The 16,757-nt window shown below is 43.7% G+C and overlaps 1 protein-coding gene across 2 annotated transcripts in view; it reads right to left on the bottom strand.

Moving 5' to 3' along the window:
* The window catches only part of LOC148442245 (coagulation factor XIII B chain-like), a 100,565-nt gene that overhangs the window by 24,625 nt on the left and 59,183 nt on the right, over positions 1-16,757 (bottom strand). For both annotated transcript variants that reach the window (XM_088464126.1, XM_088464125.1), the window contains exons 6-7: positions 15,796-15,975; positions 2,805-2,990 (exon numbers count right to left, since the gene is read on the bottom strand). In XM_088464126.1, the coding sequence (XP_088320252.1) occupies positions 2,805-2,990; positions 15,796-15,975 (366 nt within the window). The remainder of the gene's footprint in view (positions 1-2,804; positions 2,991-15,795; positions 15,976-16,757) is intronic.

The raw sequence follows: 16,757 nt of genomic DNA, 5'->3' as shown, positions 1-16,757 counted from the left end.
AGTGTATATTTGGCAAATGAGCGGCATAATGGCACAGTTTGGATCAGACACTACTCCTGAACTGTGTTCATGGTTTCCTTTGGGAATTACATCCTGCATGCAACCAGGGGTGTAGCGTGTGGCCATTGTGCCCGGAGCATGTGTGCTCTACCGTGCCCCCCCCCCCAAGTGAGCCAGGTAGGGGCAATGTCCAGCATGCACCCCCTCACAAAGCTCTCCCCTGCTCACACATATCCCCCCACACTCACAGCTCTTCCCCCTTACTCAGCTCTCCTCCCCTCAAACACACGCACAACGCTCCTCCCTCATTCAGACACCCCTCCACAGCTCTCCCCCTCAGTCAGCTCACCTCCCCTTACACAGCCCTCCCCCCCTCAGTCACCCTCCCCTCACACACACTGCTCCCCCTCACTCAGATCATCTCCCCCTCACTCGGAACACACCTACAGCTCTCCCCCTCCCTAAGCTCTCCTCCCTTCACACAGCTTTCCCCACTCACTCAGCCAACCCCACTAACACACAACTTTCCCCACTCACTGAGATCACTCCACACACCTCTCTCCCCCCTCATTCAGGCCCCCCCTTTCACACACACAGAGATCCCCCACTCACAGAGATCTCCCCTCCTCACACACTCATACACATACAGCTCTTCCCCTTAACATTGCTTCCGGCGCCTCCCTTCACACACAGTAGCCCACCTTACTCAAATCCCCTCCCACCTCTCACTGTTGCACGGCATCTGGGAACAGCCATCAGACGGGGCGGATCACCCGCTACTAAGCAGAGCCTGAAGCACATAAAGAGATCAGCTCCTCCATACTAGGGGCATGGTGTGGGCAGAGCCACAAGCGCCACTCTGCCCACACCATGCTTCCTGTCTGGAGTTACTAATCTTTTATGTGCTTCAGGCTCCGCTCAGCAGCAGGTGATCCACCACCCATCTGATGGCTGATCTCCGGCGCCCTGGATGGAGAAGGTGCCTTGAGCAGGAGCACCAATGCAACCACCCTCGCTACTCTCCTGCATGCAACTCATACTGCTGTATTACTCCTGGTGTGGCCTTGGCATTTCTGTATTTAATTACTGAACTGTAGGCCTGCTTCAGTAAGGATCGCTATTGCGTTTGCAGTAGCGATTACGCACGCAGTTTCACTATGAAGATATGCTAATGACTGCAATCGCAATACCATCGCAGCCTAAAATAAGGATGCCCACTTTACCTTACATACATCCATGGGCGTAACTACCATAGGTGCAAGGGGTGCAGCTGCTATGGGGCCCAGAGCTGAGGGGCCCCATCTTCCTTGTCAGAGGTATATGTGGTGTATACATTTTTCACCATTGGATAGTACATAGGGGCATTTACAAACTTTTGCTATGGGGCCTTCAAACACCTAGTTACGCCCTTGCACACATCTGTAATCCTTTGCAAGTCAGCAAAACCATCGGTAACATTGAGTAGGGTCTGACCTTACTCAGAAATTGCTAATATCATTGCACGCAGTGAAAGCCCAAGCTGCGTATGGCTAATTTATGCACGTCCCAGTAACGGCGTTCAAACACACTGGCACGGCTGCGTTTCGCCTACCCCCCCTCACCAACCCCCAAACGGTACTTCCTGTCAATCACTCTGCGATGGGTCTGCATAGCCTCTGTGATCGCATTCCCGATCACAGTGGAGTCTTCGCGCACGCGCACTGCGATGCATGCACAGAATGCAACAATCAGGGAATTGCGTGCACAATCGCAGTTGTGATCGGTAGTGAATCAGGCCCTGTGCCTGCTAAAAGACCCTGGTACTGCGTGCTGTATATGTCCTCTGGTACCTTGTAGTGGTACTTGGAAGTGAATCACTTGTATGTTCCAGTCTCATATACTCTGTGAAACTGTGATTAATAAATTATCACAACTTTGGTTTTAAGTACTTAACCAAGTACCGACAAACACATATAGGGCCTGATTCAGATTTGGGAATAAGATATAGCAAGTACAGTAATTGTGTAAATGGACAAAACATGTTGCAAGGGTGCAAATATATACTTATATTTTCCATGTGGGGTACATACTGGCTACCTTTACATGTAGCCCACAAATGCTGGACAGCTTTATTTTTACACTGCAATTTAGATTTCAGTTTGGACACAACCCTCCCAAACCTAAATCTCTCTGCAGTCTGTACATTTTAAATCTGCCCCACCTGTAGTAAAAAGGATCAACAGTAAGAAGGGCAACAGTCAATAGGTAGACACCAGTTGGTCAACATGCCTTTAAGTCAACATGGTCAAAAGACTGACTGACAAAAGGTCAACAGGATTAAAAGGTCGACAGGTTCATGTAGTCGACACACATATGGTCAACACAAAAATGGTTGATGCATTTTTTTGTATTTTAACCTTATCCCTCCCCCTAGTGCCTAACCCTAACTGTCCCTTCCGGTAGCCTAACCCTAACCCTCCCCCAAGTGCCTAACCCTAACCTCTTACCCTAACCTTAAAAATGTTGAAAAAAAAGCATAAAAGAACACACGCCGACAATTTTTGTGTTGATCATTTGAACCTGTTGACGTTTTAACTCTGTCGACTTTTCATCCGGATCCCCAGTGTGACATGGGTTTACCAAGATGCAGAGTTACTTGCTTTTTCTTACTCTGTTCCCAAATCTGAATCGGGCCCATAGCATTCTAAAGGAACAGGGTTTGCTGTAGGTGAAAGATTCATCAAAATCAGTTCTGATTATTTATTTTGTGCATGAATTTTGTAACATAATGCTGATTTAGCCATAAAGACCTACAGATTACTTACCATTGCATTTAGGAGCTTCTGTCCATTTGCCCTTTTTGCAGATGATTGTTTTTGATCCCTGTATTTCATATCCTTCAGCACACTTGTAATGAACAGTATCACCACTGTGATAAACCTCTAGAGTCATAACTGTTTCCCCATTATCCACTTGTGGGGGGTTGTCACATTTTATCCTTTCTTTTAGTTCTGAAAGAAACGAAGGAGAAACATTAAATAATCAAGATAGGCTCATTCATGTCAAATGCATTCTTTGGACTTTGTATACTCCTATGCAACTGCATTGCCAATAATTGTTCAGGGGCAGTGAGAGGGCGGTGGAACAGGTACAGATTACCCAGCATGTCTGAGGGGTCTGGCATGGGCCCGAATCAGTCAACATCCCCCCTTCTTCAATGGTAAATATGCAGAGTGGGGCTTAGTGATGCCCCCAAAATTGGCCCTTCCCCCAAGTTTTCATTGGGCCCCATTGGATATCTCGGTGGCTCTGGAATTCTAAAATACTTTGTGGAAGAGGACATATTTATATACTGGATGAAGCTCTGTCTAGAGCCAGATACTTTTTGCTGGGATGTACCTAACTTTATGGATCACTATCTTGCATTTCCCATTTTTTTACAAGCAGTTGAGTTTTGAAACTGCACTAGATTTTTTAAGATATCATGTTTGACATAACCAATCACCAACAATGTACAAATAATATATTGGTGTGTCAGGGGCGCTGACGGGGGGGGGAGCGGGTACTAATTACCCGGGCTTGCTGGAGGGGCCCGGGACTGACCCCGCCCCCCTTCCCTCTTTGCTGTGTGCTGGGCTGTAGTGGGAGACTGCTCATGGCTGCGGAGCAGTCTCCTATGCCTGTGGCCCACCACGCATGCCCACCTCCTATGCCTGTGGGGGTGAGTGATCACAATGACTGCGCACCTGTGCCCCCCTGGCTTTGAACCAGGTAGAGGGGCTCACAGCAGCCCCTCCCAACCACGCAGCACCACTTCTTATCCTAACGGGGCATGGCCACTCCTCCCGTGACTAGGCCACGCCCCCAGGGCTCGGCACGGCTCTCAGCACCCATGGGTGTGTTCCCTAAGGTTATCGTCATTGGTGGTGCTCCCCAAGGTTTAAATACTAAATTAACAGAAGTCATCACTCTGCACAGATGCAGAGAGACAAAAAAGTAATACCTCTTTTTGAGGATTAGAATTATTTTAAAATTTAACTTTTACTAACATTCTTCCTAAACATTATCAGGTGTAATTGCATAAAATTATTCTGGAAGATAAATTTAGATTTTATATACAGTATAGGCACATTTAAAGCGATTGTTCTTTTGCAGCCTCTGGGTATATTACTAAATATTATACATAATTAATTTTGGTGTATGTGCCTTTTTCTCAAGGACAGATAATAATATTATTTATAGAAACTGTCCTGAGGATAAATATTAAAATAATATTTTTGCCCAAGTGGCACTGATTAGTTATCTAAAAGTTTGATTGTACTCACAACACTAGTGGGAACATTGATCAGCTATTTGCTAGCTGCATTGTACCCACAATATACAGTGGACTAATGTAGCCCATTTTATGGATGATTAACCATCCAATATATAGGAAGATTTAGACCATACAGGAAGATCTCTTTTCTTTATCTTCCAGAATAATTGTCAGGGTTCAGACTAGGATCGGCTGTCTCTTACCTCCGCACCGGCATCCCCTGACTTCTCGTGCGGTCAGACATCTGGTGCAGCAGCAGGTGATGCGCTGAGTATTCTGCCTTAGGCGCTTGCGGACTGCCATGGTCGGCCCTATGTCTTGGGGATCGTGGTTTCTATCATGGGCTCCACCATGACAGTCCTTCTCATGTGTGAGTGCTACCCTGTGCTATCTTCAGTGCAACAGTGTATTATTCCATCTCAGTCTGTGTGCAACTCAGAATTACCATCTCTGCCAGTGAGCCAACTCTGTGCTATCTTCAGTGCAACAGTGCGTTATTCCTTCTCAGCCTGTGTGCAACTCAGAATTACCATCTCTGCCAGTGAGCCAACTCAATGCTATCTTCAGTGCAGCAGTGCGTTACAACATCTCAAGCCTGTGTGCAAACTCTGCGCTACCGTGCAACAGTGTACCTCAGCCTGTGTACAAATTAACATCTCCTTCCGGAGCAACAGTGCGTCATATCACCTCTGCCTGTGCCCAATACTAAGGAGTCATCCTTCAGCGCAATAGTGCGCCTCCATACTTCTACCTGTGGATACCTCAAGTACCAACTTCTAGTGTAGTGGTGCCTCCTTGGTGTAGTGGTGCCTCCTTGGGAGGCATATTCCTCGGGCCACCGTCTGCGTGTTTCTCTATTCCCACAGGGTTTGGATACCATATCAAAGGACCGCGACCTGCCTGCTGGGTGCAGCTAAAACCCATATCCCGATTGGTAGGGGTCACTGGTGAACACCTCCCAGCGGGTTAGACTCCGCACCATTGATAGGGTCTCGCTAACGTCCAAGCCCTGTGGATGAGGAGATTGTACATTCAGGCCCCTTGCCTCCGATTTCTTCCCCAAACTCGGACCTCAGCTTCCAACCCCTCAGTGGCAAGCGTGACAGTTTGTTCAGGCCCAATGGAAGCCTCAGGATCACAGGGGACAGGGGCGCTAACAGAGACCTCGCCTCTCGTATGGACAATCAGGAGGCAGCTCAGCAGCAAGTAGCTCAGTATTTACAATAGCTCTCAGGACAATTATTGTCTATACAATCTACTTTGGTCTCAATACTCCCTCCTCCTTCAGATCCAGCTCCTTTAGTTCCTCCGGTTCTGCCTCAGGTGGCTGTACCTCAGAAATCTCGTCTACAGTTGGCAACTTCATAACGCTTTGATGGTAACCCACGATGGTGCCGAGGGTTCATCAACCAATGCGAGATACAATTTGAGTGTCTGCCCCAGAACTTCCCTACCTCCAGGTCTAAAGTTGCGAATGTCATCTCCTTGTTGACAGGAACAGCATTGGACTGGGTCTCCCCGCTATGGGAGCAAGCCGACCCTCTGGTGGCTAATTATGAAAGTTTTATTTCTTCTTTTAAAAAGATATTTGATGAACCAGGCTGTTCCGCCTCAGCCTCTTCTGATCTCCTTCGTGTCTGTCAGGGCACTCGCACCATAGGACAATATGTAGTCCAATTTCAAACCATCACCTCAGATTTAAAATGGAACCAGGAAGCTCTCAAGGCAGCTTTCCTCCATGGGCTCTTGGAGAAATTAAAGGATGAACTAGCTTCTCGAGACCTACCTGAGTCCTTCACCAACTTAATATCCCTTTGTATTAAGATTGACCTATGCTATAGAGAACATTGGGTGAGTAGAGGATGAGGAGATCACTTCCAGGATCGCCTATTTCCGAGTGTCCGTTCTTCTCCTGTTGCCAACAAAGAGGAGCCCATGCAAGTCAATAAATCTCAGCTGAAAGGAATCATCGCTTTCAGAACAAGCTTTGCCTATATTGTGCTGCTCCAGAACACATGCTCAAGAATTGTCCTCTCCTTGCGGGAAACGCAAGACCTTAACTGAAGTCGGGAGCGTTCAGTTAGGTGTGGTAATCAAAACCTCCCAGTTCATGGATAGTCTTTTATGAGTATCTCTTTCCCACAAGTCCAGGACAAGAAATCTTAAAGCCCTGGTGGATTCTGCTGCCATGGGAAATTTTATTTCTGAGTCCTTGGTACAACTGTTAGGCATTCCAATCACTCCTCTACCCAACAAATTGATCCTTTCGGGGATAGACGGCAACATCATTCTAGGGGAGTCCATTTCTTCTGTTACTGCTCCAGTTTCCCTCAGTGTTGGATGTCTCCATCAGGAAATGTTGGAGTTTCTAGTCCTACCTTGGTCCTCCTATGGACTAGTGCTAGGTTTACCTTGGCTGAAACAACACAATCCCACATTAAATTGGTCTAATATGGAAATTCTTGCCTGGGGACCGAATTGCCTTCACCGATGATTGTTACTTATACTTCCTGTACGGAACTAGTAAGTTTCTTCCAAAATTCCTGTGCCAGATCAATTGGAAATTTCTTTGGCTCGCTGCCTATCTGAGCCTTACCAGGACTTCGCTGATGTCTTTTGCGAACAGGCTGCAGACAAATTACCTCCTCATCGGCCTGGAGACTGCTGCATAGAACTTATTCCTGGGAAACTGCCACCTCGTGGTCGAGTCTACCCTCTCTCCATTCAGGAGACTGCGGCAATGTCTGAATATATTAAAGAGTATTTGGCAAAGGATTCATCAGACCATCCTCTTCACCTGCTGGGGCTGGATTTTTCTTTGTACAAAAAAAGGATAGAGTCTCAGGCCCTGCATAGATTATTGAGGTCTTAATCAAATCACTGTCAAGAACCGGTATCCTCTTCCCCTCATCTCAGAACTCTTTGACAAGGTCCGTGGGGCTCACATCTTCACTAAGCTGGATCTCCGTGGAGCGTACAATTTAATCCGTATCAAGGCTGGGGATGAGTGGAAAACCGCATTTAATACTCAAGATGCCCACTTCGAGGACTTGGTGATGCTCTTTGGGCTGAATAACACTCCTGCAGTTTTTCAAAGTTATGTGAACTAAATTTTCAGAGATGTTCTTTATAAGTTTGTTGTGGTCTACCTAGACAACATTTTGATTTTTTTGAGAGATTTACGATCACATCGGTGTCATGTATGAGAGGTGCTATCCCGTCTAAACTATTGTCTATATGGAAAATTTTCCAAGTGTCTGTTTGAGCAATCTTCTGTGCCATTCCTTAGACATATAATCTCTGGAAAATCCTTGGAGATGGATCCGGACAAGCTGAGGGCTATCCAAGATTGGCCTCAACCTAACTCCTTGAAGGCCACCCAATGATTTTTAGGGTTTCTAATTATTACAGAAGATTCATCTCTAATTTCTCTTTGCTGGTTGCGCCCATTACAGCACTCACAAAGAAAGGAGCAAATCCTTGCCGTTGGACTCCCTCAGCAGTTCAAGCGTTCCAAAACTTAAAAACAGCTTTCTGTACCGCTCCAATTCTTCACTAACCTCAACTTGATAAACCTTTCACTCTGGAGGTGGATGCATCATCAGTGGGAGTGGGAGCAGTGCTGTCTCAAACGGCTGAGGATGCTAAAAACCATCCATATGGGTTCTTTTCACAAAAATTTTCCCCGGCAGAGAGGAATTATACCATTGGGGACCAGGAGTTACTGGCGGTGCGCTTGGCACTTGAAGAATGGCGATATCTTCTGGAAGGAGCTAGATTCCCTGTCACCATCATCACGGACCATAAAAACCTGGTATACATACAAACTGCTCATCATTTAAACACCAGATAGGCTCGTTGGTCTCTCTTTTTTGAGACCTAGATTTTCAGGATTTTCAGGATTTACCTCCAGTAGAGGTAATCAGTCTGGTAGAGTCTTTTTCAGCTCTGTGGAAGAAAATTTATGACTCTTTGAAACAGTCTTCCAAAACTAATAAAAAATTTGCAGATAGAAAACACCTTGCGGTTCCACTGCTGACAGTTGGAGATAAAGTTTGGTTGTCCTCTAGGAATATTGGGTTGAGGGTGCCGAGCATGAAATTTGCACCACACTTCATTGGTCCTTACCGCAGCCTCAAAATAATTAATCCAGTGGTGTACAAATTAGAACTTCCTCCACAAATGAAGATATTCAATACCCTCTACGTACTTCTTTTACGTCCTTTGGTTCTTAACCGTTTTCAAGTTTCTTCTCCCAAGTTACCTCAAGTTAAGACTCAACAGGGTACGGAGTTTGAAGTTGAAAGGATACTGGATTCACATCATTAATTCAATGGTCTTCAATATCTCATTGATTGGAAGGGGTACGGGCCTGAAGAAAGAGCATGGATTTGTCTCTTTGCGTCTGTGCAGAGAAATAACTTCTGTTATTTCCCAGTGTTTTCTTACTTTGGGGCTGATTACTACTTTATGCAAATCCACTCATCCATTCAACTAATGTGGGGGATCCTGCATGTGCAAGCGGAAATGTGTGCCATTCATTGATTCTACGCTATCAGCCGTAACATTCATCATTAGTATCTGCACTTCACCAGCCCCATTCTACTGTAGGAGCAAGAGATCCATTAGAAACAGACTTCTCAGTATGCATAACCACGCGCGTGAGTCCCCACTGTCGGGCTTTACCTCGCACCTCCAAACAGAAAGTCTGTGTCCTGAATCACGGTCAGTGCCGCTAAAGCTTTGGAGAAGTGACTCCAATCAAAACGTGGTGAAGTCTGCACTTTGTGTTTAAGAGCAATGTCCAGACATGTATTTTACCTTATCTTCTCAGGTGTAATTCCTCCGTGGTCCGCTCCACATGAGTCCTGAGATGCTGGGGGTCTGCCGACAGACTGCCCGTGATGGCCGCTCCTAGCGCTCTGTGGCTCGTAACAGGATCGATGTATCCGCAATCAACGCGTTTCACCTGTAAGAATCCTCAGGATGGCAGGTACAGGGTCTCCCAGCTGGGGGTCTACTTATGGTGCCGTTTCTGTTTCTGCCATTTTGCCATTGGGATGTTTCCCCGTTTTTGCCCATACTTCACAGGCATCAGTGTGCGTATATTAACATCTTCTCATGGTGCCATTGTGATGCTGTTTTCGCCATTTTGCAATTGGGATGTGTCTCTGTTTTTGCCCATAACCCAAAGACATCCGTGTAAATACTTCAACTTCAAACAGTGGACAATACAATAGACATAATACAAGAATCTCTATAGAGAGGATATAACAAAATAACTAATGTGGTGTGTTGGGTATGTATATATTAAAGCAGCTTTGGCTGGTGGTTATCTGATAGGGAAAGTTTAGAGGCTATAATAACATGATGTAATCATGTATGGAGGGGTCGTGAATGTTAGACCATATGTATTCACAGACATACGTTAATATACAGCTCGCAGTGTTCAGTGAAAACTACCATAAAAAGTGGTTCTCACATGTATTGCAATGCTGTTATAGCACATGGTTTATCACCATGATGTAATTATATCTATTACTATAAGGTGATACTTCGGTATAGGTGAATCTCACCTCAATCCAAATAGACACCATAGAATAGTGCTCCCTCCATCTCTAAAAAAGGCACATAGTAATCTTTAAAAGGTTGGGGATTTATGCAAAAAAATGAGGGTAAAGTGTATTATAAATTCTTAAAAGCCATAAAACATTGTATATTTCAATAATAGTATCATTAGATAGTTGATGTTATACTACTTTAGAAAGGGTGCAATTTCCATATCTATGTTCAAGCCCTTAGGTGCAAGTTTTCCCATTTCATATATGGTTCTTGTTTCTTCTTTACTGAGAATGTCATCCAAATTTCCTCTTCTCCGTGGTGGTATGATTTTCTTAAGTCCAAAAAAACCGCAAGTCCCTCGGATTGCTGTTGTGCTTTTCTTTGAAATGTAGCGGGACACTATGGTTTTCCTTTTTGTTTTGAATGTTACAAAGGTGCTCTTGTATTCATATTGTGCAACTTCATTTTTGTTTTGCCCACATACTGCAGGCAACAAGGGCACGTGAGCATATATATAACTCCTGTGGTTTGACAGCTGACCCTATCCTTGATGATAATTTATTTGTTGTTGCTAAAGAACCGTATCTGTTTGGTAACTGTGTGCTGTTTCCCTTCATTTTTTTTACAAGCTGTACATATTCCACGTCTGGAGAAGCCTATAGTGGTCGATGTCTTTCTGGTACAGTATCTCTATCTCTTAAATGGCTGTTGACTAGTAATGATCTAATAGTCGGGGCTCACCTATAGACTATTCTTGGGCGTTCAGGTAGATGTTTTTTAAGGTCTTCATCTGCCCGTAATATGTGCCATTGCTTCTTGATACTGTTTTCAAGTAGTGAGCTCTGGGCTGAATAGTTTGAAATAAACATAAGGTTTTCTGGATCTTTTTCTTGTTTCTCTTTGTATAATAGGAGATCTTCCTTAATGGATGTTATTGGTCTTCAATTTCTCCTGTTCTAGGAATTGTGGTTTGTACTTTTTGTTGCTGAAGCTGTTTAATTAATTCCTGTGATTGTGTTTCGAAGTCACTATACTTTGAACAATTTAGCCGGATTCTCATGCGGCTTTTCATGCAAGGCCAGTACTGACACCATTGGAACCCCTGTACTTCCCAGCACGGACTATATATACAATAAAGGCTATAAACAGTTTTATACTAACCTTTTTTCCCTTTACAGGTATTGCATACTCTTCTTATTTTAATAATATTATTACATTAAATTTTTTTATTTATATCTCTTTATTTAAATTTTTACTTTTTCATTTACATTTTTTTTTTATTATTATTTTTTATTATTTTATTTTATTTCTTTTATTTGGTCTAATTTATAGTGTTTTACGTTTCCCATCATTTGGCTAGTTTTTTTTTTACAATTCCTTAATTTTTATTTAGCACCAACACAAGTGCCCCTTTTTTATATTATTATCTTAATACTTTTGTAAGTGGAGCTGCTATTTAATAACAAACCATTAGCGTGGTGTAATTTCCAACTGTCATGTTATTATAGCCTCTAAAGTTTCCCTATCAGATAACTACCAGCCAGCTTTCATATATGCATACCCAACACACCACGTTAGTTGTTTTGTTATGTCCTCTCTATAGAGATTCTTGTATTATGTCTATTGTATTGTCCACTGTTTGATGTTGAAGTATTTGGATTATGTGCAAAAACAGAGACACATCCCATTTGCAAAATGGCAGAAACAGCATCACAACGGCACCGTGAGAAGATGTCAATATACTTACACTGAAGCCTGTGAAGTATGGGCAAAAATGGGGACACATCCCAATGGCAAAATGTCGGAAAAAGCATCATAATGGCACCGTAAGAAGAGCCCCAGCTGGGAGACCCTGTATCTGCCATCCTGAGGAAGCCTTAAGCTGGCCACACACTAGACCAACTTACATCCAACCATCCAACTAGTTGATTGGTTGGAATGAAAACCTGGTAAGGTATGAAAGCAAATGACAATCAGCAATTTGTTCCCAAATGCTGGAAAATGGACAAAAACTGTTGTTTGAACAAATTGTTTAAATCAAACATTTAACAAACTTGTCTGACGACCATTTTCATCTGTTTTCTGGCATTTAGGAGCAAATTGCCGATCATCAGTTACTCCCATACGTTACCAAATTTTCATTCCAACCAGCCAACTAGTTGGATGGTTGGATGAAAGTTGGTCTAGTGTGTGGCCAGCTTTACAGGCGAAACACGTTGATCGCGGATACATCGATCCCATTATGAGCCGCAGAGCTCTAGAAGCGGCCGTCATGGACAGCATCTCGGGATTCACGTGGAGCTGACCACGGAGGAGTTACACCTGAGAAGATAAGGTAAAATACACATTTGGACATTGCTCTTAAGTACAAAGTGCAGCCTTCACCACGTTTTGTTTGGAGTCACTTCTCCAAAGCCTTAGCGGCATTGACCGCGATTCAGGACACAGACTTTCTGTTTGGAGCGTACAATACATCATTGCCTGTCGCCGTTTGACGGCAAACTCAGGTATATCCCTGATACTTAAGGAAGTTTGTGCAATACTCAACTGAAGTACAGAGTGAGTAAAACGCTAACGCATATCACTCTGCATCGGTGCTATTATTATAAAACCGCACCTCCATTAATTGGATTTATCACGTAAATTGGCACATATGGTATATGTTTTATGTTAGATGTTGTATTTTTTGTATGTAACATTCTATGTTGTATACCGGTATTAGATCATTAATTTATCATACACATTGTATGCACTTTGTTTATTATTAACTCATATTACTCTATATAGACTTTCAACATATTTTTTACAATTAATCCATATGGTCCTATATAGAATTTTATATCTCTAATATTCCTAAATAAACTATATATACATTTTATACAAATTGACTATTATTATTATTTTTTATAAGATTTATGCTATTATTACCCACTATTTATATTCCACATATATCAATGATATTTTACATCTCTGTATATATTAATAGGGCTATTGTATGTGCTTAGTGTTTCCTCTATTGCATTTATGTACCCATAGTGAGGTGTAGTAGTGCCCTCACCACACAAAGCATCCACAATATCAGCCAGACTATTATAGTTTAGCACTGTCCCTCCCTCCCTTATTTAACTAATATTTTTTTACAGTCACAAATCTAGCTAATTATAGACCATAATCCCAGTACAAACCCCGTATAGAGTCCATACAGACTGAATAACTGGCAGACCAATGTTAATTAATCTAACATGAAGCAGGTGTTTATTTAGTATCTAACCTATTGAGATCTAAAGACTACCTAAGGGTGCATTTACCTTACTTGTTATGTAGACAAAAGTGATTGGATACCCCCGAATAAGTGAAATGCATACCATGGCACACGAGTTCCAAATGGCCGCTAATGTGATGGTTTTGACAAGAACACTTCATAGGGAGGCCCATGCACTTGCAGTTCTATGGAAACAATGAATGCTTTTATCGGGATGATAATGCCACCTGTCATGTTTCCAGGGCGACTCTGGACTGGACTGGTATACAGAAAATTCAGATGGACTGGCCAGCTTAACCCCAAATCTTAACCCCTTTAAGAACCTCTTGGACAAACTGGAGTGAAGGGTGCATTCTAGGCTGACTCAATCTTCTTCTGTGTCACAGTTGGTCAATGTACCTAAGGCATAATGGCAAAACATACCGCCTGCTGTTGTCCAGGAAATTGTAGACAGTTTGCCAAGAAGGGTGTCTGCAGCAATCGCTGCACATGGTGGACCTACAAAGTGCTGATGTCAATAAAATCTTGTTGATCTATTTGCTGTCAGTGTTGCCTGCGGCTTCGCTTGCCATGTAAGCGCTTCTGCCAACATTTTTTTTATTTGAGGTGTTCTATTTGAATTGCTTTGCATAGGGGCTCTGTTGTGGGAGTGGCCCACGTGGCCACCAGTGCTATACAGACTGGTGGCAGCATCGCCTTCACCCACTACTCACACCAATGTCACTGTGTGCCCTGTACACAGACTGCTATGTAGCCTGTTCTATTCAAGTTAACGTTGGCCCAAAACACCTCTTCCCACAACCCATGCCGGCCACGTGCATGGTGCCACACCTATCTCTTGCATTGATGTTGTCAATAAATTTTGTTATTGCCCAGCTTTAACTTGACAGATGAAACAAAGTGCAGGTCATTCTTAGGAGTTTCCACTACAAAATGATGCAGTTTTCATGAAAATTGGTTCAGTAGTTTTTGCGCCAACTTAGAACCAACAGACACAGAAAGGGGGGGGAGGGGGGGTCAGAAGAGGCCACAGATCTCCGTTGGCTGACTGAGATTTCTTGGCAACTTTCTCTCTGCAGCGACCAGCTTGCGTGACCCCATGGGTCACTTAGCCGGCCGATGTTCATGCAGGTTTTTACGCAGCTTGGATAAGTAATGCAGAAGGAGGCATGATGCCTCCTGCTGCGTTACCATAACTGCAAGAACGGAATTGCAAAGCTGCTTGCGTGCCGCTTTGCAATTCCGTCCTAAGCTGAATGAGGCCCTTAATCTTTATTGATAAAATACCAATATTAATACCTTTTAACCACATACCTCTATTCTTTTTTCACTTTGTATCTTTTGTTTTATATATATATATATATATATATATATTAATTATTAAATATAATTTTTATTACATCAATTAAGTTATACTTTAAACTTACAACCACATAGAAATTCTTCTTTTCCTCTCTCTTCTCCTAATTATCGTGAGAGATAAATGTCCCATATCTGCAGGATACAAAGGACCCATTATGGGTAGTGCTTTGATGCTGCAGAAGACTCACTTTAATCATGAATTCGGTGCCAGGCCTAATAATAATAATAATAAAGTTTAACATGTGTGGTCCAAGATGGTTGATGAACCAACAAATTTTGTGTTAAAGATCCTAACAGGGTTAGAATACTGACACCTGTCGGTCAGTATCCTAACCCTCTCCGTACCCCTAACCAGGGCCAGATTAAAGTTTGTGGGGGCCCCAGGACAACTAAATAGTGGGGGCCCCCTTCAAGCCACACGGAGCCCTCCCCTTCCCCCTTCGCCTACTGCCCTCCTACCCCCAAAGCCTATTGATTTTTTTTTTTTTTTATAAAAGTAATGTTCCCTTCCCAAAACTACAGCCAGCATTAGTGTTCATAGTCTAGGCTGGTAGCAGCAGAATTTGGGACATACAGGAACCTCAGGCTGCTCCTAGGCATAATATTATTGGGCACCTGCTTCCCCCTTCTGGGGAGACTCTGCACCCTCTAGCTCCCTTTTTTTTTGCCTTTGTGGGCTAAGAGTCTCCTCTTCCGGACTACTGGACTGCACATGCGCCCACTCCTGACACTCCCCCTGATGCATCTTAGGATGTAGTCTTTGTTATGTTTTCAAATAATCGTGGCTAAAATTTAAATTAGGGCACTGGAAAGCTCTGATGCAGGGATACTACTTTGCCACCCACAGCTATGCCTATCGTCTATATAGTGCCTGATGGGAAATCCAGCATTGCCTGTTATAATGTCACACATCCCTAACTTAAACATGGAGTTGAATTGGGTTGGGTACTGTATGCCGGCGCTCAGGATCGGGCGGTCAGAATCCTGATGTCAGCATCCCGACAGGGTTAGAATACTAACCCTCCCCCTCTCCCTATCCCTCCCTCCTCGCTGCCTAAACCTAACCTCCCCCCCAATGCCTAAACCTAGCCTCCCTCCTGCACCTAAACCTAACCCTCCCCCTAACCCCATTACTTACCGTCGGGATGCCGGTGTTGAGATTCCAGCGCCGGCATTTAATCGCCGGCATCCCGACTGTCTGTAGAATGACCGGATCCCATAATATGATAGACCATTACCACACTCTACCTAAACAAATATTAATAAGAAATGTGTCTAAATTAATAAAAAAAAAAGATAAAATCACTTTACTCACCTACACAACTAGGGGGAGTTGTCCAGTGACCATTCTCACACTGAATTTGTTCAGAGCCAAACAAAATGTAGTTATCATCACATTCATAATGTACTGTGTCTCCAATGCGATGTTGGGCTGTATTAGTTAGCAGGATGCTGTGGGCCACTCTGGGTGGCGGAGGGCACTTATTTCTTCTTTCTTTGATAAATATGTAATATTTTGATTAATTCTGATAAGTAACAATGTTTTGTCTTTACAGTCACTGTTTTGATGTAACCCCCAAAAAAAGAACAATAATAGAAAAAAAACATGGGTTAATTAAACAGAATTTTGCTCTCAGGGGTGGTAACAGTAGACGTTTAATATGCCGGTGGATGGAATCCCAGGCGTCGATATACATTGATGCAGGATCCCGACACCCGGCTTAATGCTGACAACGATATCCAAAAGAGGATCGGGATACTGACATCGGCATCCCACCCCCACCATCCTGAAGGGAAGAAGACGGGTAAGTATGATACTTAGCCCGGGGATGGGGGGGTTAGGTTTAGGCAACCGTGGGGGGAGATTAGGGTTTGGCACCCCCAGGGAGGGTTAGAGTTATGTGGGGGTTAGGGTTAGGCACCATTGGCGTGAGGTTAGGGTTAGGTACCCCCCGAGGAGGGTTAAGTTTAGGGTGCGGAAAGGGGGGGGGTTAGGGTTAGGCACCACCAGGGAGAGGTTAGGGTAAGGCTATTTAGCCGCCGGGATATCATACAGATTCCGTGGTAACAAATGAAAATGCATCCATGGACTTGCTGCAGACACCTGACAAGAAATTCATTGGCTGTGCCCATTAGATTTCAGTTTGTCAGGGCAAACAAGTTTTTCCCACTACAGATAGTTTGTTACTACAGGATAACCTACAGATGTGTGATCACTCCTCTTTCCTCCCCCTGCATATCAAGTGCAGGCAGAGGAAACTTCTGACTTTAGAGCTC

This window comes from Taudactylus pleione, unplaced genomic scaffold (genome assembly GCF_031769625.1).
Source record: "Taudactylus pleione unplaced genomic scaffold, aTauple2 ptg001594l, whole genome shotgun sequence".
Classification (NCBI taxonomy): domain Eukaryota; kingdom Metazoa; phylum Chordata; class Amphibia; order Anura; family Myobatrachidae; genus Taudactylus; species Taudactylus pleione.
The sequence above is the reverse complement of the archived record's forward strand: the minus strand, read 5'-3'. Positions and strand labels throughout refer to the sequence as shown.